Genomic DNA, 27,883 nt, shown 5'->3' on the forward strand with positions numbered 1-27,883 from the left:
ATAGTCTTTATTCAAATTTAATGGAAACAGGGGTCACTATACTTTGCAAGACGGGGAAAAATAAAATTAAAAAAAATTCTTTTCTTTTCTTTTTTAATATAAAACAATATAATCACAATACCAGAATATGGAACTCTATAGTTTATTTCCTATGGATTACTTACTGAAGGTATCAATTTTCCTTGACTGTGCTATTCACAACTTTGTTAAGTCCAAAAATATGAAACCAAAGTGGTAGGAAACTTAAGACTTAGCACTTTCACTAAATGGCATACATCAAAGGGCATCAATTCAAGGGCAAAAATGGTTGAACTCACCATACCTACCTATGTCGTCATTCCAGCCTTAGACCCATCCAGGTACTGAGCTCCCTGTAGGAAAGGCCAGGCCTGAAAGCCAAGGCATTTTGGATATTCTACTGTGGGCCATAAGGAAAGGGGTTTTCAAAGAGATTGTTTTCAGTCGAGCAGGAAGGCCTGGCGCCAGGAGGCTTTACGGAGAGGAAGCACTTAGATTTAACAATTGTAGACACACCATTAGGGGAATTAAAAATGTACAGCAGTGACATATGTTCTACTTCAATCACTTGTGCTACGGCTACCAAACATGTACAAAACTTCCCGGGTAGTTCCAGCTGTGGTTGTAGCCAGTTAGGACCTTGAGTGGGATCTAGATCTAGACCGGGAAGGCGATCTGGATGCAGACCTGGATCTAGACTTGGACCGAGATCGGGTTTTTGAAGCAGACTTTGATCTGGAGCGTGATTCTGATGGAAGGTTTGGTTTTGATTTAGAATTGGACCTTGACCGGGACCGGGTCTCCTGATTGGTGCCAGCAGCCTCGCTCTCCACCCGGCTTTCTCTCTGGCCGGACTCGGACTTGGCACGTTCCTGCTCCTTTGACACCGAGCGGGACCGTGATCTGGACCGGGAGCGCTCGGCATCTTCCTTCTTCTTCTTCTCGCTGCTGCCGGACTTGCTGTCCCGCTTGCTGCCGCGTTTCCTGCTCCTCTTGCTCTTGCTGCGGCTGCGACTGCGGCTGCGGCTCTCCTCCCGGCTCCTCTTCCGCCCCTTCCTCTTGTCCTTGCTTTTGCTGCGACTCCGGCTGCGGCTCCTGCTGCCTCCCTTGCTCCTGCTCCTGCGGAGCCCTTTCTCCTGACTCCGGCTCTTCTCCTTGCTCCTGCTCCTGCTCCCTCGCTTCTCCTCCTCCGCACGCTTCTCCTGGCTCCTGCTCCTGCTTTTGCTCTTGCTCTTGTGCCGACTGGGACTCCTGCTCTTGGACTTCCCGGCATTGTCGTTGTTCTGGATCTTCTCTTCTGCTTTGTCCTTACTCTTGCTGCGGCGCTTGTCGGCACTGCGGCTCCGGCTGCGACTCTTGTCACCCTTGCTGGGGCTGCGGCTCTTCTCCTTCTTGCTACGGCTGCGGCTCTTGCTGCGGCTGCGGCTCTTGCTGCGGGAATGGGAGCCTGACCTGCAGAGACACAGTAATGTTGAAGTCACATGCAACTTTATACTTGATGCTAATCACCAGATGGAAAGGCCAAAGGGACATGGAGCTTTACCCCACTTCTTGAGCCCCCACAATTCCAGTTCAGAGCTGGAGAAACTGGGGTGAGATAAGACTGCTAACACGACTAAAATCAATGTGGCAAACGGTATGGATGTTTCCCACTCATCCCTCCACTTAAACCACAGAAGACCCACCTGGACCGAGATCTACTCTTAGAATGACTGCTCTTGCTGCTGCCGCTTCGGCTTCTGCTCTTACGAGAATGTCTGCTACGAGAGCGGGACCTAGAGAGGAAAAACATTTTTTAAAAAATATAATACTGGCTCTGGCCAGTTGTCTCAGTGGATAGAATGTCAGCCTGGCGTATTTATGCCCTGGGTTTGATTCCCAGTTAGGCCACATAAGAAAAGTGACCATCTGCTTCTCTTCCGCTCCTCCCTCTCCCCCTTCTGCAGCCAGTGGCTCGGTTTGAGCGTCAGCCCCAGGCACTGCAGTTAGCTCGGGTGGTCCGAGCAACGGCCCCAGACAGGGATTGTCCGGTGGATTCCGGTCGGGTGCATGCGGGGAGTCTGTTTATCTCTCTTCCTTTCACCTAAAACAGCATCAACAACAACAAAAAACCCCAAAAAACTTGCTGACTAAAGCCTAGCTGAAAAGAGTCAATGAAGACATTTTTTCAATAAAAAATATGTACAGCACTGATGGTGTCTGGGCACAAAGCTGAGAGATAACTCTTTCCTGTGCTCTAGGCCAACAGATCTCAGCTGCTCACAAACATTCCACGTGGATGGCTTACCTGAAACTCAGCAATTCTAATCCTGAATCCACTTTCCTCCTAGACCCACTCTGCTGGGTTCCCTCCTTATCTCCATAGTGCCGCTGCTATTTACCATCTTCCTCACAACAGAAACCACACCATCCGACTCTTCTCTCCCTCCTCATCCTCTTACCTACTGATGACGAGCCTCTCCTCCAGTCTACCCACATCTGCCCCTCCTGGTGAGCAAGCCACCTTCCCACCTCCCTGGGCCTACAACAGCCTCGTTTAGACAGGTAAAGGGCATAGTTTTTTGCCCTTTACCTATCTAATCTAGTAAACTCACTGTGACCAGAGAGCTGTTTTAATACACTCCAAGACTAAAAGAATCTTTAATAAGCCAAGACCACGGACTCTCCTTATCACTGACTACCAAAAGCATCTAGGCTCCTTCGGGGAAACAACTGACACGAGGTGTAGGGCAGGAAAAGAACAAAAAATGGGCCGAGAACATCTCATCATGAAAGAGGAAAACCTTCAAGGATTTTTGGGCGTCACCATCTACAAAAGGACTCTTGCCAAAAATGTTGAATCTGTATCTCATTCACTTCTCTCCAGATCTATCTTCCAGATTATAGGAACTTCAGAAGATAAAGTTCAAATTCAATGACACCAAGAGGATACATGTAAGTAAATTAAGAGTGTGGAATAGCGTTAAAAAACAAAAACTAAGAAAAGTACACGTCATAGGGGCAAGAGAGGAAGGAGGAGGATTGCTTCAGCCCTAACAATCCTATGCAATGTGTGTCTGGACTGAATCCTGGTCAGGAAAAAAAGTAGTATAAAGACATCCATGGAAAAACTGGGGAAACTGGAATATGGCTTGGACACAGATGACTTTACAGAATCACTATTATTATTCTTGGGTTAGACAATAGAAGAAGTGTGGTTATCCTCATTCTTAGAGACACATGCTGAAGGATTTAGAGGCAAAGTGTCATAATCTCTGCACTTTCACTTCAAATACTACAACAAAAAAATGTGCTGGGTGTGCGAGCGCACACACCCAGAGACAGAAGGCAAAATGCTAACTATTGAATCTAGAAGGATGGTATGAGTATTTGTGAACTATTCTTTCAACTTAATATATATTTGAAAATGATTATAATAAAAAGTTTGGGGAAAATATTTATTAAAGCATATTCATACAAAAACCAAACCAAACCAAAAGATACTCAAACAGGAGACAACTAGAAGAGCTCCCCATGACCAAACACAGAACAGTTTGACTCTAATAGATGGAACAATATACAAACATCCAAGAATTCATTCTGATACTAAACCACTCCCTCCCTTACCACCTTTAGGGGTTGCTAGGGCATATTTAATATTCTTAAAGTTAGTAAATAAAGGTATTAAACTTTTATTTTGCATTTCCTATAAAAACTCTATTTGAGGGTAACAAAAGAATAGAGGAGGGAAATCATCCTATACAGAATTATAGTCTTTAAAAGCAGAAAAAATGAGAAAATTAGAAAGCCATCATTTTGCAACCACCAATGAATGGCTCTGGGTAATGGTTATCAATAGATGCTAAAACTATTAGGTGGAACGCTGATGCAGAACTTGAAAATGGTTGACAACTCCTGAACACACTGATGCAAATTATCATCGTTTAGGGTGGGACATCCAGACACCACATAAGTGAGGCAACAGGAAGTATAAAGCAATATTTATGAAGTGCACCTGGCATTATTCTAAATATCTCAACATCTAACTATGAGTTTATAGGAAATATGGGGGATAGAATAAAGAAATGTGTTAAACACCATAAGGACACAATCAACAAAATCTCTGCTATGGGGAAATCTTCAAGACAACCATTTCTTCAACAACTAAATGCATGAAAAATATCATAAAAAGGTGAAGGAGAATATATCAGTGATTGAAAGGAGAATGAAGAGACATGTCATGTGACCGCAGTGTGTAGATCTAGTCTGCCCACCATCTCTGACTATCCTTTAGGGATCAATTTCGATGTCTCTTAGGGAAGCCTTTGACTGCTCTTCAGCTGTGTACACTTCCTTGGACATACTTGGCACAATGGTAATTTTTTGCTCAATGCCTGCCTTCTCCACTAGACTGAGGGCATGGACCATATCTGACTTGTTCACAAGTGCCTGGACTGTTTGCAGAGTAGCTGTCGAGTAGGACAAAACCTTCCCTCATGAATAGCTGGAACACATAGAGTAACCAAGGGACTAGTTAGTGTCCATGTTTGCCCCCAATGAGGGTTATGATTTAGGGGACCCGAGAAGAAATGAGAAAGGTCACTGATTCCTGCCTCAGAGAAAGGACTTGACTTCTATTTGTACTCATGACGTAAGAGTTCAGGCCCTGGCCGGTTGGCTCAGTGGTAGAGCGTTGGCCTGGCGTGCAGGAGTCCTGGGTTTGATTCCTGGCTAGGGCACACAGGAGGAGCGCCCATCTGCTTCTCCACCCCTCCCCCTCTCCTTCCTCTCTGTCTCTCTCTTCCCCTCCTGCAGCCAAGGCTCCATTGGAGCAAAGTTGGCCTGGGCACTGGGGGTGGCTCTGTGGCCTCTGCCTCAGGCGCTAGAATGGCTCTGGTTGCAACAGAGCATCGCCCCCTGGTGGGCATGCCGGTGGATCCCGGTCAGGTGCATGCAGGAGTCTGTCTGACTGGCCCCCCCCCCCCCCCCGGTTTCCAACTTCAGAAAAATACAAAAAAAAAAAAAGAATTCAAGAGCTTTACAAATAAGTATTCAGTTCAATGTTCTGAGCTACTGAACCACATGGAACCATGTTACGGAGAATTCAACAGAAGAACAAAAATGGTTATTTGTGTGCTCACTTATGGTTTATAGTGAGCTCCAACACATCAGGACGTCAGCAGTACCTGGAGTGGCTCCGGCTTCTGGAGTAGGACCGGCGCCGTCTAGAGCCAGGCTTGTCTTCCACTAATCTGATTTTTCTGCCATTGACTTCAGTTCCATCTAACTTCTCCAAAGCTCTTTTCATATCAGAGTAAGACACAAATTCAATCACCCCTTCATTTTTGCGGCCTTTGTGAGCATCTGCATACGTCACTTCTCCTGCCTGACGCATGTAATCCTAAAGAAAAAGCAAAGCACTGAATAGGTTAGGACACATTTTGCTTAGGTAGCCACTGCAATCACTATAATGCAAGTTTCTCATTTATTTTAGGAAGAAATGCTAGCTTTCCTCAGAATAAAGTTTTCTCTTAAAGTATTTCCATCTACATGCCAACCATTTACTAAGGCTCTTTAAAGCATCAGGCATTAGGTAGGTGGTAGAGATAATTAATATTTAACTGTTCTTTTAAATAAAGTTGTATGTAAATACAAAAATTTCTAGTTAACCATCATTTTCTAAATTTTATAGAAGCTTTGGAAGCTCATATCACTACATTTAAGTTAGGACTTATACATTTCATAAATTATTGTTTGAAAACATATATAGATATTGATAATGCAAACAAATCCATAAAGGGATGAAATTAGCACCTTAATTTTATTTAAAACTGTTATCTCTTCAAAGCAAATGAAAGACAAGGCCACTGAACAGTATTGTCCACCTCTGGCTTCAGAGTGGTATGACCAGTCATGCTGTCTAAATGCTAAAGTGATATAAAAATAAGAGATCTCATTAGTGTTTAAAAAGAAGATAAAATTTGGATGAAATTAAACTTAGAAATTTACGGACAATTTCCCCAGATTCCTTTATATATAATATACACTCAATATAGGTAGAATAAAAATATGAATATCCAGTAGCAATTCATTTTTATTACTTCCCTCTCAATATTTTATTGTTACAAACATTGAACACATGCCATTTGATACCATTTCCTTGCTCACTGAATCATAAAATGTTTACATGTCTTCATAATTAGTGTGCCCAGTACCTCTTTGAGGACTTTCCAATTGTTGGGACTTTCAGGTTATATGTAGACTTCTACTATTATTCATAATCCAGAAATGAACACTTTTGTACAAAAACTGCTTTAACTGAAGTATTTGCAGGAGTAGGAGTGGGGATTTTGGGTAAAAGGCAGGGAGCCCATATAATTTACCATCCAAATCGGGATACGTCTGAGAATGAACGAGAAAGTTATGAAGTTTTATGCCAAGTCTGGGGTTGTCCTGGGTAAGTTAAAATATGTGCTAATTCTGGCAATGGGCTTAAAGAGTGTCACTACTATTGTTCTATACTGCCACACTTCCAAATTAATAACAATGGCAACATGTTGAACATTTACTGTACAATAGGCATGATTTTATTAATTCAGTCCCGATTGCAGCCATGTGGGCTAGATATAATCATTACCCCATTTACAGAAGAGAAAAGTGAAATACAGTTGTTAAATAAACTGCTCAAGGTCATTCAGGTAGTGAATAAGCTGGGGTCTGAGCATAAGCAGGTAGCGTTCAGAACCTGAATTATTATTCTTTAAAAAAATAATGTTCCATTGATTTGAGAGATAAGAAAAGAGGGAGGAAGGAAAGGAATGAGGGAGAAAGAGGAAGGGGGAGGGGGGGAGAGAGACAGAGATCAATTTGTTATTCCACATATTTATGCATTCACTGGTGGCTCCTTCTATGTGTCCTGACCAGGGATTGAATCCACAATCTTGGTGTGTCAGGATGAAACTCCAACCAACTGAGCTACTTGGCCAGGGTCTGGACCTTAATTTCTTGACATTAAAACTTTTTCAGGATAACTGTTCCATGAAAAACAAATCTTTTGAAAAAACATGGGCCAGATAGTAGTTTTTACCAAAGAGGATCTGGATCTATGCTGCAAACTGACATAAACTTGCATATTACAACTAATGCTGCAGAGAATGCTAGTGGTTGTAACTCTTTCTTTAATGGGGGGCGGAGGGGACTACATTGGTATCTCTCTATACCAGCAATTTTCAACTGGTGTGCCACAAGAATTTTTAAAACATGCAACAGCTGACTAGTTGGGGGCACTGACCTCTTTTCTCTTAGATTGTCAAATAAAAAAATGACAACAGCCAACATAATAATAGTCATCGGTGTCAATTAACCAAATTATACCTAATTTTTCATCAGACTGGCAAAAAAAAATATATTTTTTGGTGCACTGCAGCATTTTAGTAATTAGTTTATGTATGCCACGAGAAAGGTTGAAAATCGCTGCTCTGTACCAGTCTCTATGGAGAAAAATTTCATATAACATACTGTCCCTCGAGTGACGGTTCTGTAACATGCAGTAGTAGTGAGATTCTGATGTCTTCTGTACTCTTATGGAACCTCTAATTGGAGATTTCCAATGCTTTGGGAAAGCTTTCAAACATATAACAACGTTCCGTTCTGTGCATGCCTGGACCTGCAGAGAATTGCCTCTTTCCCAACCTTAACTCCTGTCCACCCTTATCTCAAAAGGTTAACAGGTCTTGCCTTTAGGTCTTGCCAGCTGCACCGACTTGACAAATTTTCCACAATAAGTCTGTATTCTGTGCGGGTAGGAGGGCCATATTTATCTCGGCCACTTCTTCTATAACCATATCCACCTTTGGAAGGTTCAAATAAATAAGATTAGTTCAGTGGTGGAAAAGGAAAAAATGATATAGCTACCACATTCCCCTTAAATAGACCACTCACCCCCACCCCAAACAGCACATGTTTTAACTCTATCCCACCCTCAAATCCAAACTAGATGTTTAAAAAAAAAATCAACTAAACATGAAAATTTAATTCAATTTACAAAGTTGTAAGTATATATATCCATTAATATTTAGCATTAACATGCATAAATTAAAAACTATTAACAATTTAGAAATAAGTAACCAAATTACTAAATCAGTTACTTGTGTTACTCACAGTGATTAAAGTTTTTGTGAATATTTTATATAGAGATAAAAGAAGATTTTCAGGCACCTATTTCAGTTTAATCTCATCTGTGTCTAACCCTTGGGATCCTCACCACCCAGGTCTAATGGGGAAAGGTTGCGGTCGTCACATGGCTTCCTGTTTTTGGTCAGCCAAGGGCCACAATGGTTCAAAGAGCCACGCATGGAAAGGTAACCCAAGGTCAGCAAATGGAACAGGCAGTCATCTTAGCCTCAAAGGACTCTTTTAATTAAAACATTGAGGTCTTTGTTAAATCTATGTTAAACAATTGCATTACAGAGAAAAACAAACAACAACACAAACACATATCATTAAACATATTTATAAAGTATTAAAACAAATTTATGCCATTAATTTAATTAAAATTAAACATTATCAAAGATGTTTATTTAAAATTTTACATTTTAAAAGATACAATTTTAAAAACAAATGGCTTAATTATCAATACATTTCAACTAATTAACATTAATCAATCACTTTTAAAAATTAACATTTAATAACAAAGGCATGTCACTGATACAAATGCCCTTTAAATGCTTACTGCGTCCAGAACCGTAACTGCCATCTCGACGTGGGCCGCGGGCATGCTCAACAATTACTCGCTCACCACAAAGGTCTTTGCCATTCAGTTCATAAACAGCATCATCTGCATCACGCAGATCATCAAACTCCACAAATCCATATCTAGAAGAGAGCAAACAAAATCCTGGTTGGCACCACTTTGACATCTAGCTTCACTACATTAAAGAGAAAGCAATGAGGTTCATGCTTAGCAAAGGTTAGGTGGGGTTTTGCAATCTAAGGATCAACTCTCTTCCCTTTAGCTGAAACCACTTTGCTTTGTGCCAATAGGCACTTTAAGAGGGTAAGGAGACTATTCAAGGTAGACTCCTGTCTTTCTAGTAAGAGACTGGCTAAGTATAAAGACCACTTCTTTTGCTCCCCAAGTAGTTAGTGGTAATTACAAAAACATCCAGAGATGCTTGGTATAATGTATCAAAATATCACAGAAAACTCATGGATTACACCTACATTCAGGCACTGTGTCTTAACTGTTAAATCATGTTTGGGATAACATATCAGGTTAGAAAATAATCACTGTATCTAAAATCTCATTGGTGAAAGAATTTTTTTAAAAACATTCCTGTTCCTCTACCTATTCATTTGTCAGTCACAAATGAATAAATGTTCTAGACATTATCAGTGAAAAATATTTGGAGCTATTCACTTCCTCGTGATATTCCAAATTAATTTCCACGAGATTTCAGGTAGGCTGGAATTCTCTAAAACCATAAAACTGCGCAAACTTATATACAAACTTTTCCTAGAAATGTCCCAGCAAAGAGGTTTGGTGGTTTAACATATACCCGAAAGACAAACTCCCCCCCAAGTTCTATTAATCCTGTTTAGAGTACAACTTATAAAATGAAAGCACAAGATTTGTAAAATCTTTATAAGCAAGGTTAAACAAATGCCTTATAAATCATGTTATCTGTGAAGAGTAGAGCTTTGTGACTACTGCCTAGATCTAAAAACCAAAACTATCTTAATGGTCATATTTGATCACGAAGGAAAATTACCAGCAATGTCTATAAACTCTACCAAAGCTGTGTACTTAGGCAAACTTAGTGTTTCTCTGCATTTAAACACACGAACTAAAAACAGGTTACAAGACTTGCCACAAGTTCATTCAGCCTAACCAAAATGATACCAGCTTCTTTAGCATGTAATGTTATCGTCAGCAACTTGTTAAATGAGAACTCGGTCTTGCAGAATTCTTCATTAAAAAGCTTCTCCCCTTTTTTTTGTTAGATCTATTGGGGTGACACCAGTTAACATAATTATACACGTTTTAGGTGCCCAATAAAGAGACCTTTTTGTCTCTCAAGGTGATAATGTACAGCTAACAACAACTTTGAAGGGTTCTTTATTCTGATGTCTATTAATGGCATTCAAATGTTAAGAGTCACTAATATCGGCCCTGGCTGGTTGACTCAGCAGTACAGCTTTAGCCCGGTGTGTTTAAGTCCTGTGTTTGATTCCAAGTCAAGGCACACAGAAGTGTCCATTTGCTTCTCTCCCCCTTCTTTCTTTCCCCCTTCTTTCTCTCTCTCTCTCTTCCCCTCCTGCAGCCATGGCTCAAAAGGTTAGAGCAAGTTGGCCCAGGGTGCTGAGGATGGTTCCATGGCCTTGCCTCAGATGCTAAAATAGTTAGGTTGCCGAGCAATGGAGCAGCTGCCCTAGATGGGCAGAGCATCGCCTGGTAGAGGCTTGCCGGGTAGATCTCAGTTGGGGCGCATGTGGGCGTCTGTCTCACTGCCTCTCAGCCTCTCAATTAAAGAGTCACTAATCTCAACTCCCTTAAAAAAAATGTAACACAGATACACCCAGTTGTTTAATGGGAAATGTTTTGCAGTAACACAATTCAGAAGCCACCTGGCTCACTTTTAAGCGCTATGAAGTCTTTAAAACATGGTTTTATAATTCCATGGGCTAGAATTGTTGAGCAGCTTAATAAGAATGATTTTGAATATGATGTCACATTTGACAGAGCAAGTTAAACCTCTTTCTCTATCAAATTAACTTTCTATGGTTAAAAAGTGCTTTAACACTAAAAATCTCTAATAGATAATACAATACCGCTGCCTTTTTCTTTCCAAAGCAGAGTGGGTCATGAGGAAAGCTATACTATCATTTTTAGAGAAGAAAATATTGAAAGGCAAATAAAAAATCAAATCTAACTACTTTCTACTTTGGTTTATTTCTGAATAGATAATAAAGTACACCCTCCCCCCTAAAAAAGCCTTCCTTAACTCAGCTATCAGGACTGGTCATAAGTCTGCCTTGCCCACAGCATCGCTGCTCTTGGCATCCTATAAGAGCTTGATGCCAAGAAGAGAGGGATGAGAGAAAACACTCAACACGGGCAGGATGAAACAGCCTCCACACCCTTGGCTCAGCACGACCCAATGACTCCAACTCATCTAATGTGATGTCTGAGGAAAACAGACTTCTAAAGATTAAATAAGAGGAACATATAAACAGTTTTCTTCAAAATAATTTGGGTTTACAACTACTTGAGGGTCTGAGAATGAAAGACCCTAAGCTTTGCAAGTCTTCTGAAATAAAAAGCCGAACTTTTGTTAACAAACGATGAGTGTGTTAGACCTCTATGTTAGACCTCTCCCAGACTCAAAGATCATCCTGGGCATGCTCCTTCTGTTCCAAGGCTTACATGCAGAACTCATTCTGACCTTTGAAGGAAAGTAAGGACAATTTGTTAAGTGCAGGCACAACAATCTAAAAACAAAAATTAATGCTCACACAGACTATCTTTGCAACTGACATTGAAGTATAGCATAACTTGCCAATAAAATTCTTCCTTGGGTTGTAGGGATCTATTAATGCTATTAGAGGATAATGGTCCCTACAGTCCTTCCTTAATATTTACTTCTAAAAAGTTGTCCCCAACAGGTGGGTCACTTAGTAGCCACATTTTTGGGGGGCTAAGTCACTTATTAAAATCGCTGACTTAAGATCAAATTTATTTCACTGGAAAATTTTGGCTACCTCTGTGAAAAGCCACAAAATCTATTTGAAATATTTCAGTGTCAAAGTCCACTCCAAGGGTAAATCAGGCACCTATCATTTCTCTCTACCACTGACATAAGTGAGTCTGGCAGATTAAATCGAATACCCTCATACAACCACAAATCATACCTGATAGGGACTCCTGTTTTAAGTGTAAAGTAAAGACCAGGTCAGTGTGATTGCTTCTACCACATTACTGTTTATTTAGATCTGCTTTACTCAAAGAATGGCTTATTTTCATTCAATAAAGTGAAAAAGTTCCCCAAATAAGGCAGGAAGACTACATAACAACAATAAAGTATTGCTTAACATTTATTAATTTCCATATGCTAGATGTTATCTTATTTAATATTCACAATACCCAAGAATCAGGTACTATTATTCTTGTTTTACAGATGAGGAAAGTGAAGCATACTACAACTATTAAGACTGGAGAAGCAAGCACTGGCCTGGGTTCTCATCCTTGTTTTGCTATAAACCAACTCTGAAAAATACATTTAAATAACTTTATTTCTCTGGGTCCAGTTTATCTGCAAAATGAGGGAGCTATACTACCTATGTCTAAGGTTTCTTCTAGCATCAGCAGTATGACAGGTCAGTTAGTTGTCACCTGGCATAATGATGGGATAATTTAAACAATGTGGTAGTAGCACCAGAGTGACAGATGCATAGGGATAAATTTAATTTTTATCATCTAAAATACCTTTTAAAACTACTGTATGGGTCCCAATTTTTGTTTTATTTAAACATTTCAACTGTCTCTGAAATTTTAGTGCTTTCAAGAAAAGTCAAGTGCTCCCTGGTAACTAACATCAGAGAATCTTTCTAAATTCATTTTAATGTTCTTTTGTGCTCTGTAGGAAATAACATGAAACTTAATCTTTGCTCCCCCAAAGTACTCTCCTTTGATTCCTTCCTCAAAGGAAGGCGGGATATTAAAAACACACATGAATACTCATCTCTGGTGTGACCTGAGAATAAGCCTCACAAGAACACAGCTGCAGACACCCTTCTTTTTCTGCTCTATTAAAAACAAAGATCATCTTTCAATAATTCTAGTATGAGAATAAAGAAGATGATGGGATTCTGAAGAATGAATCTAAGACAAATTTAAAACTCCCTCTACAGTGGACTCCCAGATGCCATGTCCCTCAGTCTTTCTATGCCAATGTGAAAGAACAAACAGCACGGCCTAATTATTAAACACACTATAGTTATCAATGAAAAGAAAAACACCTTTCTTCAACATTTCTCTGCTATTGCCCTTTCTAAACTCTTTTCCCCAGGGTCATGTTTTATCTGATAACTTGAGTCTAAAAGTGATGGGAGGGAAGTTCCTGTTATTTTCTACCTAAAAAAAGTGGGCCCCATGACTCATAGCAAGTACAACCAGGTATCTGGACACCACAAAAAAAAGCCACACTGAATGATGAGAGCTATTCCAAACTTGAGTCCAATCTTCCACCACTGACAGTGCTATGATCTTCCTCACTCAACACCTAATGTAGTGCTCAGGCTGTAAGTCAGAATGCTGAAATGCTAGAACTGAAAAGACATGTTTTTCAAACTAAAGTAGTTCAAGACTTCAATTTTAAAAGAATTCACCAAAGAATTATTCTCTGTGTTGTTGCTAAATAGGCTTTCCCTGATCCTGATAACCCAATGGTCCCAAATACCACTCTGTATGTTCCAATGAAGAGGATGTGGAGTTTATCTCACCCCTTTTAGTAACTTAGGGTCATCTCTGTCTTCCAAACATCATTTCTGAAGAGGGAGACTGCAGAAAAGTCCTATCTGACAAATGAGCATGACTTGCTCTGAACATATGCTGATTGGTGGCTAATTGGGCAAGAAGTGACTAAGTGGTCGCTAGACACCAGTTAACTCATAGGGAGTGGATACGGGGAGCAAGGGAAAGCAAGCCTCCATGCGTGTACCTGCAGTCACCCACCAACACTGCTCACAGAGGGGCATGCCTCAGACCTTCTCTCTATAAGAAAAATTTGCCCCTTTCCACAGTGGATCTCTGCTCACCTTTGTCCTAAAACTGTGCCACATGCTTTTCTTTGTATGTGGACATGACAGTCCTCAGCCAACCATCAGCAGGATGTGAGTTTTGTTTTCCCAATGTGGTGAGCCATTCCCACATTCACTCATTTTCCTGGTAAGAACCGAACCTCTCCATGGCTGGTCAGGATTAGGGATGTTGCTGTAGCCAAGGAAAAATTTTCATCTGTTGAAGTTAACCCATGGGTTGGCTTGAACCCTCAAACTAGGGTCAATAGCACTGTACTTTAAGGGCAGAGCCCTTACATCTACCCTGAAAGAAATGGCATTTAGTGAACAGGAATCAAACAGCTTTCTTTCAAAGCACTCAGTGTTGGATCTATGCTTCAGCCACCTTGGTGTTCACGAGGTGAAAAAAGTTAGGGCACACTAACAGGAAAGTAATGATAATAAAAAAAACCCCAATACTTCTTGTTGTCTGCATCAAGTGCTTGGAAAACAGCAGAAAGGTACTTCTGCAACCAACTCAAGTGCTTAGCAGAGGCCAACTTGGAGAAAAGCTTGCCAGCGAGAACTGTAACTGCCCAATTCCAAAGGTCTGATACATTCCAGGGAAGCAGGGGCCAGGCCCTCAAAGTAGAAGTAACCAGTATTACATTCACCTCTTGGGGTCACTGATTATGGTTACAATTTGACTTTCCCAGAAACAGAGGGTTGTTTATAACCCACAACTAGGAGCTCCCACTACATGAAATAGGTTCCTGAGATCCTTTGCTATCTTGAGACATGAAGGGGCTGCTCTGGCATTCTGGCCTTCCTTTAGCCTCAGAGGAGGGAGGGCCATCATGGCCACCCGGAGAAGGTGGATGACTTACCCGTGCTCACTGAGTGGCAGAGCTGGGGTGCGACTTCAGGGCTCACCAATAACCAGTCTGGGGCTCTTTTCACGTCGGCAAACTGGCAGTTCCTGCACACCAAGAGCTCTCTGATTAGAGCTAATGTGGATTCCTGGTCTGCAAACGTTGGCCACAGCTCAGTCTGCACTTGATCTTTCCCCACCTTCAAAGAAGAAAACCTACCTCATGATTTCTCTCTTCTGGATCCCTGACCATCTAACTCATTCCCAACAACCTTGTAATCACCTTTTGACTATTCCTAAATGGCTGCCCACATTGCCTAGTTCTACAATTTTGTCATTTTTTTGGGCCCTCAGGGCTATCTCTTCCTATTGATTCAACTGAATTCTAGCATTTCGCTATTTTTACTTAATCAGCTTGTCTCTTTAGATGTAGCAGGTAGCCAGTTACTTTACCATTCTTTCACTCAGAGTTCTATAATGACTGCTAAGTATCTGTTTGTCATTCTGTAAACCTGAAAAGCTTTGATTACACAAGATGAATAATGTCAATCTTATTCTATATACTCTTTCATGAGTCTCAAAAACTTGCCTGATTCCACCAGTCATTTTAGCACTTTCTTTAATGCTTCAACACTTTTATTCAATTTTATACTTAACATGAAAATTATGGCCTTTTAAGTTTTTTTTTCTTTGTGCTTGTCCTTCTCATTTGATTATGAGCTCTTTAATAACAAAGATTAATATTTAGCATAGTGCCTGGCACACAGTAAATAATTATCCATGATTCATTCTTTCCTCATACCATACGTGTAGAGTACACTACTACAATTGTTATTCTCATTATACAAATGAGAAGACTGAGCTTGAAGAGGCTAAGCAACTTGCTCACTGTCAAGAAGCTTATAAACAGAAGAGCTAAACTCAAACCCAGATCCATCTGACTCTACAACCCAAGCTCTTAGCCACAAGGTCACACTGCCTTTGTAAAGGCAGATGCTTCTCTCTCACAGTCCTGAATATAATCCTTTTCATTTGATAAATGCTGCTGTTTGACTTGATAATCTAACCTCAGGTAAGCCAGGCTGCATTCAAGTTTTTTGACAGGGTGGGATAAAATCTCCAGAGGAAAAAAAAAAGTTTATCTTGGGGCAGGGTGAAGCTCCTCTAAACATGGGGTATGTGACAATCAGGTTACTTTCACTCGTCTTTTGGTTCCCATTAGCCAGTGTCAGCCATCTGGTCCTTCCGAAAACATGTGTGGGTTCAGAACATAACAGACTAGAAGAATAGAGGAAAAATAAGATTATTCTGTGCAATCCCCATTCTGGAGGTCCCATATCAACCCCCAGAATCTGTCTTTGGTTTTAGGCTCAGCAAAAATTAGACCAGCATAGAGACGATAGTTGGGCCTAGGGGTGGTGGATGTGAGTGGGTATTGACAATATTATGTATTAAGAATGCATTTAATTAGTTTTGTAAGGAATGATGACTGGAACCAGAAAATATAAATAGAAGCATGAATAATGGTGAAAATGGACCAAAAATCAAATACTATAAGGTTGACAGATCTTCAACTATACAAGAATTATAGCAACCAGGTAAGTACTTTGCAGATAAACATTTAAGAGCTGATTTAATTTCAAACTACTATTAACATGGCTACTACAGACCACCAGACTCTTTCCTTCTTCAAATTCCGTTGCAATAACCTCCACAACTTTGAGACTTACTGTATTTCATAGATGAAGAAACTAAGATTTAGAGTAGTTAAGTAACTTGGTAAGGCTACCCAATTCCTGGGATTCTTCGAAACCCTGGTCCTAACCTAAAAGCAATACTCCATCACCATGTTCTACTGCTTCCTATACACCAAGAGAAAGAAGTGGTCCTCAAGAACAAACACAATTTGAGACACACAAGCTCTATGAACACAGAAAATCAGTTTCATCAAATTATGTGCTGCTGAGTGACAAATGTCCACATGAATATTAGCATCTTATGAGAAAAATTAAATGGTCAGAAATGCCATTTCTGTACCTGATGTGTACTAATACTAGGTGAGTTGTGAACAAGACCTATAAATCAACTATCAAAATTTTAATACCAGTCTAGGAAAACAGAAAGGTAACAAACCATAAAGAAAATACCAGCCCATCTCTAAAGGAATATTCACAAACTGAGGTGAGAAAAATAGAACATTATCCTAAAACTAAGTGATAAAATATAATTCCTCCAGAACAGCAGGAGTTAGAACTATGTATTGAATTCAAATTTAGTTTTACTTTGTAATTGTCTTATGCACCTATCTTCCAATTTGTTCCAACTATCCAAAACTGTTTTAAAGAATTAACTAAGGCTGCTAAGCTATTTCACTTTAACTAGGGTGCAATCATATTTTTACCCTACAAAACGAGACTACCCTTAGATGGCAACAAACCCAGTTTGTAGATCAAATGCTCACAACCAGAACCTCTTGTCATAACTGAATGTTATTATTTTGACATTTTTAAGTCATCATGGTTGCTTTCCTTAAAGAGGGGTGGGGAGGCAAATACAATCACATCTGTGTCCATTTCAATTTTCAGACACTATGAACATTAAGGATAAATGAAATGAAAATGTCTCATAAGAAAAGGGGGTCAACTATTTCCTGATCACACACTATTCCCTGATCATGCACTAAATTCATGAAGATTTAATTGTGATTGAATCTTAATGGGACATAAGATGGACCTACTGTTATTTGTACTTAATGTAAAAAAGGTTTACATTCAGCAGACAGTAGTACCTGATTACACACCAATGCCACAAAGAAAACCAGATCCTATGTCTAAAAAGACGCTATGAGTATTAAAGCCTCTTCAGGTCATGCCTCTGGTACCATCTTGGCTGTTCTCATGTCCCTTGTAACTGCCCCAGGGTCTTACTTTTATTTTTGTTAAAAATGAAATATGCGGTGCTATTTTTTTGGGATGCCCTTTCCCTGAAAAGTGGCCATTTAATATTTTAATGAAATTCTTTTAACATTAATGGATTGATAGCTTCATTTCAACCACATCATACAACTTTCCTCAAAGTCAGTGCTTCTGGTCTGTATTCCTGATTCCGTTGCATGAGCTTCCTGCTAGATTCTTTCATTCCTGAAGATTGAAGTCAAAATTCCCGCCTCTCAGTCTTCCCTTTTTCCTGGCCTTAGAGGTCTCTACAACCCAATGAGAGGTTTAGGAAGGCCTCTCATTCTGGCATGGGGGCTAAAGACATAGTTGGGAAACCCAGGGGAGGGATAACAAGTATCCTTAAAGGGTTTCTTCAGATATCATTTGCAGTTCAGAGACCTCTTGACTTTCATCTCCCAATAAAAAGAAAAGGACATTTCCATGAGAGCACAGTCTGATCCTTTGCCTGCAGGAAACTCTGAGCCCTTGAAATGCTAATAGGACAGAGGTCTTTATTGCATTTACTTGTACAAATCCTACCCAAGTTGGCCATAACAAAGCTGATAACTACCTGATAGCTCTTCAAAGAGTAGCCTAATGCCTGACCTGTGGTGGCGCAGTGGATAAAGCATCTGCCTGGAAATGCTGAGGTCGCCGGTTCGAAACCCTGGGCTTGCCTGGTCAAGGCACATATGGGAGTTGATGCTTCCAGCTTCTCCCTCCTTTCTCTCTCTCTCTCTTTCTCTGTCTCTCCCTCTCCTCTCTAAAATGAATAATAAAAAAAAAAGTACTGGTGAAGGGGCTAGGGATTAGAAAGTAAATTTTAATTTTATAAAAGAATAGCCTAACATGGAGAATCACTAGCAGTCTCTGTCCAGGGCCAATGTCATAAAAAGTACCACCTGTCATACTTTTTTGGCAGTAACTTGTCTACTTTTTGGAAGCCTCTGCAAAGAGACTAAAGACTGAATAAGTTGTGGAACCTGAACCACCTTCTCACCCTAGGAGACAAGTCCCAAAAGGACAGAATCATCTGGAAAGAAACAGCATGAGAGAAACTTTGACACTGATACGCCGTATCTGCTATGTGAAAAAGAAAGATCTCCAGTTCCCAGAATTGTCACTAACTCATTTTGTAGCTTTGGGTCAGTCAGGTAATCTCCCCATGACTCAGTTTCCCCATCAGTACAGACTACAGACAACACTTGTTTGTCAAGTGCTTTGATATGCTCAGTTAAAAAGACAAATCATACAAATACAGTTAATATATTCTAGTTTTTAAATTCCAGTGTAAGCTTACAAATTTGTAAATATCACCTCCAATAGTACTCTGTCAGATGCTTGGACTACCTTTTTTTCTGAGGAACTCAGAGTACAATTTTCTATTTAGGTCATATGGAAGCATCCAAAAATACTGGTAAGCCAAAGCATATTTCACCCAGTCTACATCCTGTGCCTATCTTTTAAGAGACAAATACCTCATCCAGCCATTTTATTCACATGCTACCTCAATGAGTAAGGGAGGAGCTTGATATTAAACTGAGCAATAGGAGTTTCAAATGACTTGGCCAAATAGAGAATGTTCCTTCAGATCACAAACTGGGGAACTGGGACCAAGGAGTGGAACTATTGAGCCAGGGCAATTTATGCTAGTACCATTTGGTCAAAATTGCAGTATGGTGTTTTGTCTCCTGGCACTGATTTATCAAGATGACAAATTTAAAAAATTACCCATGGACCCTGGCTGGGTTGCTCAGTTGGTTTAAGTTGTGTTAGATACCTGGTCAGGGCACGTACAAGAATCAATGAGTGCATAAATAAGTGGAACAACAAATCAATGTCTCCCTCCCTCCCCTCCTCTCTAAAATCAATTAAAAAAATTAAACATCTTAGAAAAAATGAAGTAACATACTTATTATTATCTTTTTTCTGAAATGAGAAGCAGGAAAGCAGACAGACTCCCGTATGTGCCCAACCCAGATCCACCCCGCATACCCACTAGGGGGTGATGCTCTGCCCATCTGGGGTGTTGCTCTGTTGCAACCAGAGCCATTCTAGCGCCTGAGGTGGAGGCCACAGAGCCATTCTCAGCGCCCGGGCCAACTTTGCTGCAATGGAGCCTTGGCTGCGAGAGGGGAAGAAAGAGATAAAGGAGAGGGGGAAAGGTGGAGAAGCAGATGGGCGCTTCTCCTGTGTGCCCTGGCTGGGAATTGAACCTGAGACTTCCACACACCGGGCTGACATTCTACCTCTGAGCCAACCGGCCAGGGCATAACATACTTATTAAATATATATATATTTTCATTTTTCTGAAGCTGGAAACAGGGAGAGACAGTCAGACAGACTCCCGCATGTGCCCGACCGGGGCGACGCTCTGCCCACCAGGGGGCGATGCTCTACCCATCCTGGGCGTCGCCATGTTGCGACCAGAGCCACTCTAGCGCCTGAGGCAGAGGCCACAGAGCCATCCCCAGAGCCCGGGCCATCTTTGCTCCAATGGAGCCTTGGCTGCGGGAGGGGAAGAGAGAGACAGAGAGGAAAACGCGGCGGAGGGGTGGAGAAGCAAATGGGCGCTTCTCCTGTGTGCCCTGGCCGGGAATCGAACCCGGGTCCTCCACACGCTAGGCCGACGCTCTACCGCTGAGCCAACCGGCCAGGGCCTTTAAATATTTTTTGATAGTAGGTTGACTTCAACACGAGGCTCCAGTACAAAAAAACAACTTGGTCACATTTGTACTGGTCATGCTACTAATAAAAAAACCCAGACTGCTATTTAATCCATAGTCCTATTTCTCTTATGTCTTATTTGCTTAAGAAAAAGTTCTTGGTCAAAATACACAAGACCTGTTAAACAAGCAAAGATTTTAAACATGGATGCTCAATGTTGGTGAGCATGCTAGGGTGGAAAGTTATTCGGCAATATGCCCTGGCAGCCTTGAAAACATTTATTCCTGCTGGAACACATGAATTTTACTTCATAGACTGTCCTAAAGAATGATAAAAATGCAAACAAAGTTTTATGAACATCATATCCACCACAGGGTTATTTTTAACAGCAAGAGTTTAAAGACAACCTAGGAGTGATGGTTGGATAAATCATGACACACCATGCAATGGATTTTATGCAGCCATTAAAATGATGTATATGAGAAAGATTTTAATGTAACAGAAAAAATAATCAAGTCAAAAAAGAGGGACATAAAATTGCACACAGACCAGGCCTATGTTAACAAGGTTCTTAATGATGCTTCCTTTCTACTTTGTGATTTTGGTATTGTCTAAATTATTCACCATTTTGCCTGACCAGGCAGTGGCGCAGTGGATGGACCGTCGGACTGGGATGGGGAGGACCCGGGTTCGGGACCCCAAGGTCGCCAGCTTGAGCGCAGGCTCATCTGGTTTGAGCAAAGCTTGGATCCAAGGTTGCTGGCTTGAGCAAGGGGTTACTCAGTCTGCTGAAGGCCCGTGGTCAAGGCACATATGAGAAAGCAATCAATGAGCAACTAAGGTATCGCAACGAAAAACTGATGATTGATGCTTCTCGTCTCTCTCCATTCCTGTCTGTCTGTCCCTATCTATCCCTCTCTCTCTGTCCCTGTAAAAAAATAATAATAAAAAAATAATTTAAATTATTCACCATGAACCTACATTTATATTCTAATCAGTGAAGTTTTTGTTGCTGTTTTTTTAAAGAAGTTACTGAATTGGTTATACTTGTAGGCTACATGCATGAGCCTTAAAGGCTTCAAGATAACCTCCTCATACATAATTTAAAACATTCTAATTTTAAAAATAATATTAAAACACATAAGAAAACAGTGCAGAAAAACAGAAACTTTTAAACATAGCAGGTGAAAATATAAATACTATGGCAGGTGAAAATATAAATACTATCTGTTCAGAGAATAATGGAGATCAATAGGTAGCAAAAGCCTTAAAAATGTCTATACTTTGACACTAAAAGTCCACTTTCAGGAGCTGCGCTGAGATAACAACTAGAAATGTGTACAAAGATTTATTAAAGGATATTCACCACACTGTTATATATGCATATGTTACAAAATAGAATCCTAAGTATGTTAATAAGGGGGGGTAAGAAATGAGAGAGAGCCGCAAGTCTCAAAATGCAGAGAATGTCACCTTTCGATAATTATTTTTTTACCTCTTTATTTAGAAAAATTTACCATGATAACATAATTTAAAATTTTAATAAAAAATTTACAGTAAACGTGAAATTTTTATAATTAGAAATACATGCTATTTTGAAATGTTAACTTTAACTTTGCATAAATAGTTGGTCAAATACTCCTTTAAAGAAAGCTATGCTTTAATCTCTTATTAGGTAATCATAAAATTAATGTAAAACCAAACGCTTTACTTTAAAATAAACCACACAGATTCAAAGCCTGGGACTGTGTGGGTTCAAATGTGACATGATTTTTGAGGGCAGAACTAACCAAGAGCAAAAAGGTGGTGGGGTCCTTAAAGGACGTTTTTCTTTTGTCATTCCTATTAGTTGTAGCATTACTATAAAAAATAATAAAGCATTTATCTACTTTTTGGTAATGGGTGAAGGTAATCTCCCACATGATTAATAAAATGCTTAATGGTTCAATTAATCAGAAACCAGGAACATTAAACTAAATTATATTTCCTATATTGCCCCTTAAAAAAAAAAAAAGACAGAAAAAACAAGTTCCCATCAATTCAGTCAAAAGATAAATTCCTGTGTAGGTTCTGGTGTTGGTGGAGATTCATCTTAGTATCTGAGGCGTAACAATGCCTACAGTGATCAGAGACAAAAAGAACAAGGAGTCTTAACATATTTAAGAAATTAAACAAGATAACTTCTACTTGAAATTTTTAAGAAGGGTGAAAATAAAAACTTCTTGCTAATACTTAAATATTGTGAAAATCCAATTAAACAAATTTATAGCCATGCTTCCCTGGAATTTTAATTCATGCCTATAAACACTAAAACTAACAACAAAACAAAAACCTACCATTCTCAATGATTTGAAGGTTTACCTGTCCAGCTACTAGGCAAGTAAAATAATCTTAGAATGTGATAAGTTTTATTTATTAACTAAAATATGGAAAAATTAAGATATAAATATCTATGACTAAAACCACAAGATTTTGTGACGAGAAACTACTGTTCTACACTTCACACAAAGATAGTGATTTTACTAATAAAAAAGAAAGCCCATAGGATTCACAAATAATCAAAGGCAACGAAAGTTACATTGGAGCCTGACCTGTGGTGGTGCAGTATATAAAGCATCAACCTAGAATGCTGAGGTTCGAAACCTGGGCTTACCCAGCCAAGGCACATACAAGAAACAACTACTATGAGTTGCTGCTTCCTATTACTCCCTACCACCTTTCTCTCTTTTTATCCTGTCTCTAAAATCAATAAATGAAATGTTAAGAGGGAAAAAGTTACCATGGAGTTGGAAGGCTATAAAGAGGAGCTCATATTAAAAAAAAAAAAAAAAAAAAAAAAAGAGCTCATATTGTTGCTTCCTTGACCCCCACAGACTCTTGCTGGAGTTGGTGTGGAAGGTATGAATGCAGGATCCCTCCAAGGGGATCTGGTCCTGAGAGGTCTACGTCATGTTTGTGGTCCCAAACTGAACCATCCCTAGGAGTTCTCTAAAAGGTACAATGAACTGTTGCACACATACCTCTCCAAATCCCAAGAGGGCCCATGAAAGCCTCTCCTGGACACTAAATTCTCATTTGGAGAGCTCATTTGCTTCCTCATTTGGTCAACTTTCTATTGTGGCAGTACTTTAAGCCTATATAATTAATTCTGAACTTTACCTCCAATTATTCAGCTTAACATATTTGTCTATTGATATAGCTCCCTTCTACAAATTTGAACTCTTCAGCAATTCTTAAAAGCCCTATCCATCCAAAATCTGCTTTTAAATTTCAATTACTAATCATCACAATCTAGGTACGCTTGGAAATACTTCTCAGGGAGATCTATTCTACTTCTTAGTTTCCTGGACTAGAAGCTTACACATGTTATTCTATTATGCCATCTTTTCCTTTTGTACCTACTCCTTCCTTTCAGACTCATCTGCACTTTTTGCCATTTTGTCCAGACAATTCTTACTTGAAATACATCTATACCACTGGTCCTTGGCTCAGTCATTTCCCTCTGAAATGACTCCTGAATGCTGCCAGCAGTTAGTTGTGCTTGCTTGATGACCGTCAGCACACCTGTCTTCAAATCCCTGAAATGACTTCCTATTCCTCATATCAACCTGACTTTCTATCACAGACTTAGATTTTATGCATATCATGGTCTAGCAGCAGAACTGTAAGAATGTATAGTTACCAAAAGAGATCTAGATATTTAGGATCCTGGAAGAATCTGTCCTTCTTCTTATCCCAACATTTCCAGGATTGCTCAACTTTTCCCTCCAGAGTCTTTGAATTCCTAATCTATGATTTTGAATTTTTAGTGTAAAATCCTATAGCTGTTGTTTCCAGTTTATGTTGTTAAATTTCTACATAAATCCTTCATGAAACTCAATCCAAACTAGAGTGTTTATTACATCTCAAAATTATTTCCTGTAGGACCACGTCCTCATCACCCATTATGATACACTATACCCAAATACTTCTTTTTACATTTCAAGTCCCAGTCAATCCATTCTTTAAAGCCTATCTCAAACAAGCCATTCCAAGTCTTACTTGTTTGAGTTTAAAGTGAGAGCAAGCATTTTTTAATTCAAAGTATATGTTTTATAACCATAATCGCTTAATTTATTCAAGAACAAACCCTGGCTGGATAACTCGGTTGATTAGAGCATCATCCTGAAGCAGAGAGGTTGCTGGGTTGACTCTGGGTCAGGGAATACAGGAAAGACTGATGTTCCTGCCTCTCTCTCTAACATCAATAAATAAAAATTTTAAAAAATATTTATTCAAGAACAGAATTCTTGCCTGACCTGTGGTGGTGCAATGCATGAAGTGTCGACCTGAAATGCTGAGGTTGCTGGTTCAGAACCCTAGGCTTGTCCTGTCAAGGCACATACAGAAGCAACTACTATGAGCTGATGCTCCCTGCTCCTCCTTCCCTTTCTCTCTCACTCTCTCTAAAAATCAATAAATAAAATCTTAAAAAAAAACACCACCAAAACAACAATTCTTTTCTGCTTTCTCCCCAATTTATTTAGCGCAGTAGCAGGCATCCTGTTGGTGGGTTATCAACATATTTGTCCAATTAACCAGTTTTCTCGTTAACATAATTTCCTGCTTACTGACACTTAACCGTAGAAAAAACAGACCTCACCAAATATGCTACATGTTATCAACCACAAGCTGCCTCCTAAATAAAGATCATGGTCAGCTATGAGCCATATGCTTCATAATTCTCATCTCTAATATTCCTGGATGAGAAAACTTAGAATTCAAGTAGTAACCTGCCCAAAAATATAAGTGGTGAAGCTAAGATTTGATCTAGGTCTGTCTAGCTTCAAAACCCAAGCTTTATTTCGCCTGACCAGTTTGCTCCCTTTCAGTTTGCTGTTGAAGTTTGGGCAATGGTTTCTTTTCAAGTGTCAGTACCTCATCCATCCAATGGGACAGATGTCTGTCCTGCCTCCATCTCGTGGCTGCTATTAGGATCCATTTGTATGTTTGTGCCTCAAAAACCATCAAGTGTTGCCTGACCAGGTGGTGGTGCAGTGGATAGAGCGTCAGACTGGGACCTGGAGGACCCAGGTTCAAAACTCCGAGGTTGCCGGCTTGAGCATGGGCTCATCTGGTTTGAGCAAAGGCTTACCAGCTTGGACTCAAAGTTGCTCCCTTGAGCAAGGGGTCACTTGGTCTGCTGCAGCCCCTCAGTCAAGCACATATGACAAAGCAATCAATGAACAACTAAGGTGCCGCAACGAAGAATTGATGCTTCTCATCTTTCTCCCTTCCTGTCTGTCTGCCCTTATCTGTCCCTCTGTCACCAAAAAAAAACAACAAAAAACAAAATCCCCCACCTGATCAGGCGGTGGCGCAGTGGATAAAGCGTCGGGTTGGGATGCGGAGGACCCAGGTTCGAGACCCTGAGGTCACCAGCTTGAGCGCGGGCTCATCTAGTTTGAGCAAAGCCCACCAGCTTGGACCCAAGGTTGCTGCCTCGAGCAAGGGGTTACTTGGTCTGCTGAAGGCCCATAGTCAAGGCACATATGAGAAAGCAATCAATGAACAACTCAGGTGTCGCAACGAAAAACTGATGATTGACGCTCATCTCTTTCGGTTCCTGTCTGTCCCTATCTATCCCTCTCTTTGATTCTCTGTCTCTGTAAACAAACAAACAAACAAAAAAACCCCCAAAACACCAAGCTTTTCATCCTGGTCGGGTGCTCAGTGGATAGCATGTCTCCCTGTTACTCAAGGTTGTGGGCTGGAATCCCCCAGTCAGGGCACATACGAGAAGCAACCAACAAATGTACAACTAAATGGAACAATCAAGTGGAACAAGATGATGCTTCTTTCTCTCTCTCAATGGGGGGGGGGGGGGAGGACCTCATGCTTTCCCCATAAAATTTATTGTCAACTTATTTGGACTCTGAAAAAAAATGGGAATTTTAACTTGATTTTTCACCTATATACGGAGCTTGTCACCTATATATGTATCACAACAATAAACCCCTCTTTAGCTAGTAAATTCTTTAAGAACGGAAACTATATTGTACAAAATGAGTATTTTCCTAAGTCTTTTAGTTTAAAAGAAGTCAGTATCCATAATAAACTGAGGGCATTTTCCTTAGTAAGAAGGTGATTCTTCTTAACAATCAATTCAAAATGACATTTTAAACTAAGCTAACCATTAAGAGTATATGGCAGCTACAAACTTTTCAAAAACACACAACTAATATTCAGGTTATCTTCCATAACTTCTCAAGTGTTAACTGTAGCCACATTAGACCTGTTGCAAAGCAGGGTTTAAAAAAAAAAAACAAAACAACAAACCAAGGCAGTCTACAACACCCAAGGCTCAGTACCTTACTTCTTTTAATTTTTATATCCATGTCTTTTCAGTTCTACCTAAAGTTTCCTGGTTCTGACAATTTTTCCCGTTGAGTATCTTCTCCAGACCTGACTCATCTGCTTTTCCTGAAACAAGTAGCCCCTTTGGGCCCTGCTCTGCCAAAGTAGATTAGGAATACAAAAAACAGACCATATACCCAGGGAGACAGTAAGCAATTTCGAACTGTGCGTCTCCCTCTACTTTAGCTTGACGCACATACCAGGATGAACATTATTCTCCAACACTCTCAACGACAAAGCAATTTTTTTGTCAAGCTAAAGAACGGAAACAACAGGCTGGAAACTGCACGGAGTCTTAAAGATAACGAGTTAAGACTTGACCCTTGTAGAGGGAACGGGGGAACGGTGAAGACTTTCAGCATGGCAAGACGATACTTTCGAAACTGTCACTAAGACTACTCAATCCGAAGTCTCCCGCCCAAAAAAAGTGTGGCACATGGCAAGTCTGAACAAGGCCTCTCTTCAGAGCTCCTACCCCTAGAAAAGATGCGTTGTGACTGTCTGAACCATTAGCCTGGGGAAGACGGGAAAAGGAAACAGGAAATTTATTTCCACCAGCTCTTAGAGCGGGAAAAGTCGGTCTCTAGGCCAGAGAAAAACCAGGCCCCCAGTCCCAACGCTAGGAAGGAAAAACCTAGGCCTCCTCTGTGCCCTGAAGCTGTGCACTCCTGCCTGGAGCCCCTATCGCACTCGGATTTTCCTTCTTCCCGTTCCACCCCGAGCCTCACCATTGCTCCTTTTTCCCTCCACCACCCCCACCCGCGCAGGCGCAGTAGAAACCCGGGCCTACCCGCGCCCCCGAGGCGCCGCGACTATGGCGGAGCCGGAGCAGGCCGGCAGCAGCCCCGCGCCGGGCAAACGTACCTCTCCCGTCCCCGCGGCCTCCCCGACACCGCCCGGCCCTGTCCCCACCCGGACGGACCCTCTTGCGCCCTCCTCACCCGTTCTTCAGATCCACCTCCAGGATCTTTCCGTAGCCCTTAAAGAAGCGCTCCACATCGCGCTCCCGGGCCTGGTAGCTCAGGCGGCCGATATACACCCGCGGCATCCCGGCAACGGCGGTGGTAGGTTGGCCCAGCCCCAACCCCCTTAGACGGCGGCCAGCGAAAGGAGAGCGGGGCGACGGCGGCGGCGACGGCGGCAACGGGCGGGCGGTGAGACCGACGCAGCCGAACCCCGGCGACGTACGCGAGCACGTTGCTCGCGAGCGCGCGCCTCCCGCCTTCCCTGCCCTCCCCGC

General features: G+C 40.9%; 1 protein-coding gene across 1 annotated transcript; it reads right to left on the reverse strand.

Moving 5' to 3' along the window:
- On the reverse strand, nucleotides 1-27,883 carry SRSF4 (serine and arginine rich splicing factor 4). The gene is made up of 6 exons (XM_066375622.1): nucleotides 27,585-27,883; nucleotides 8,729-8,871; nucleotides 7,735-7,847; nucleotides 5,184-5,398; nucleotides 1,704-1,793; nucleotides 1-1,470 (listed from the first exon to the last, which is right to left on the reverse strand). The coding sequence occupies exons 1-6, from the start codon at nucleotides 27,689-27,691 to the stop codon at nucleotides 651-653; spliced, it is 1,488 nt and encodes a 495-aa protein (XP_066231719.1). The 5' UTR covers nucleotides 27,692-27,883; the 3' UTR covers nucleotides 1-650.

Source organism: Saccopteryx leptura, chromosome 3 (genome assembly GCF_036850995.1).
Source record: "Saccopteryx leptura isolate mSacLep1 chromosome 3, mSacLep1_pri_phased_curated, whole genome shotgun sequence".
NCBI classification, from domain to species: Eukaryota; Metazoa; Chordata; class Mammalia; order Chiroptera; family Emballonuridae; genus Saccopteryx; species Saccopteryx leptura.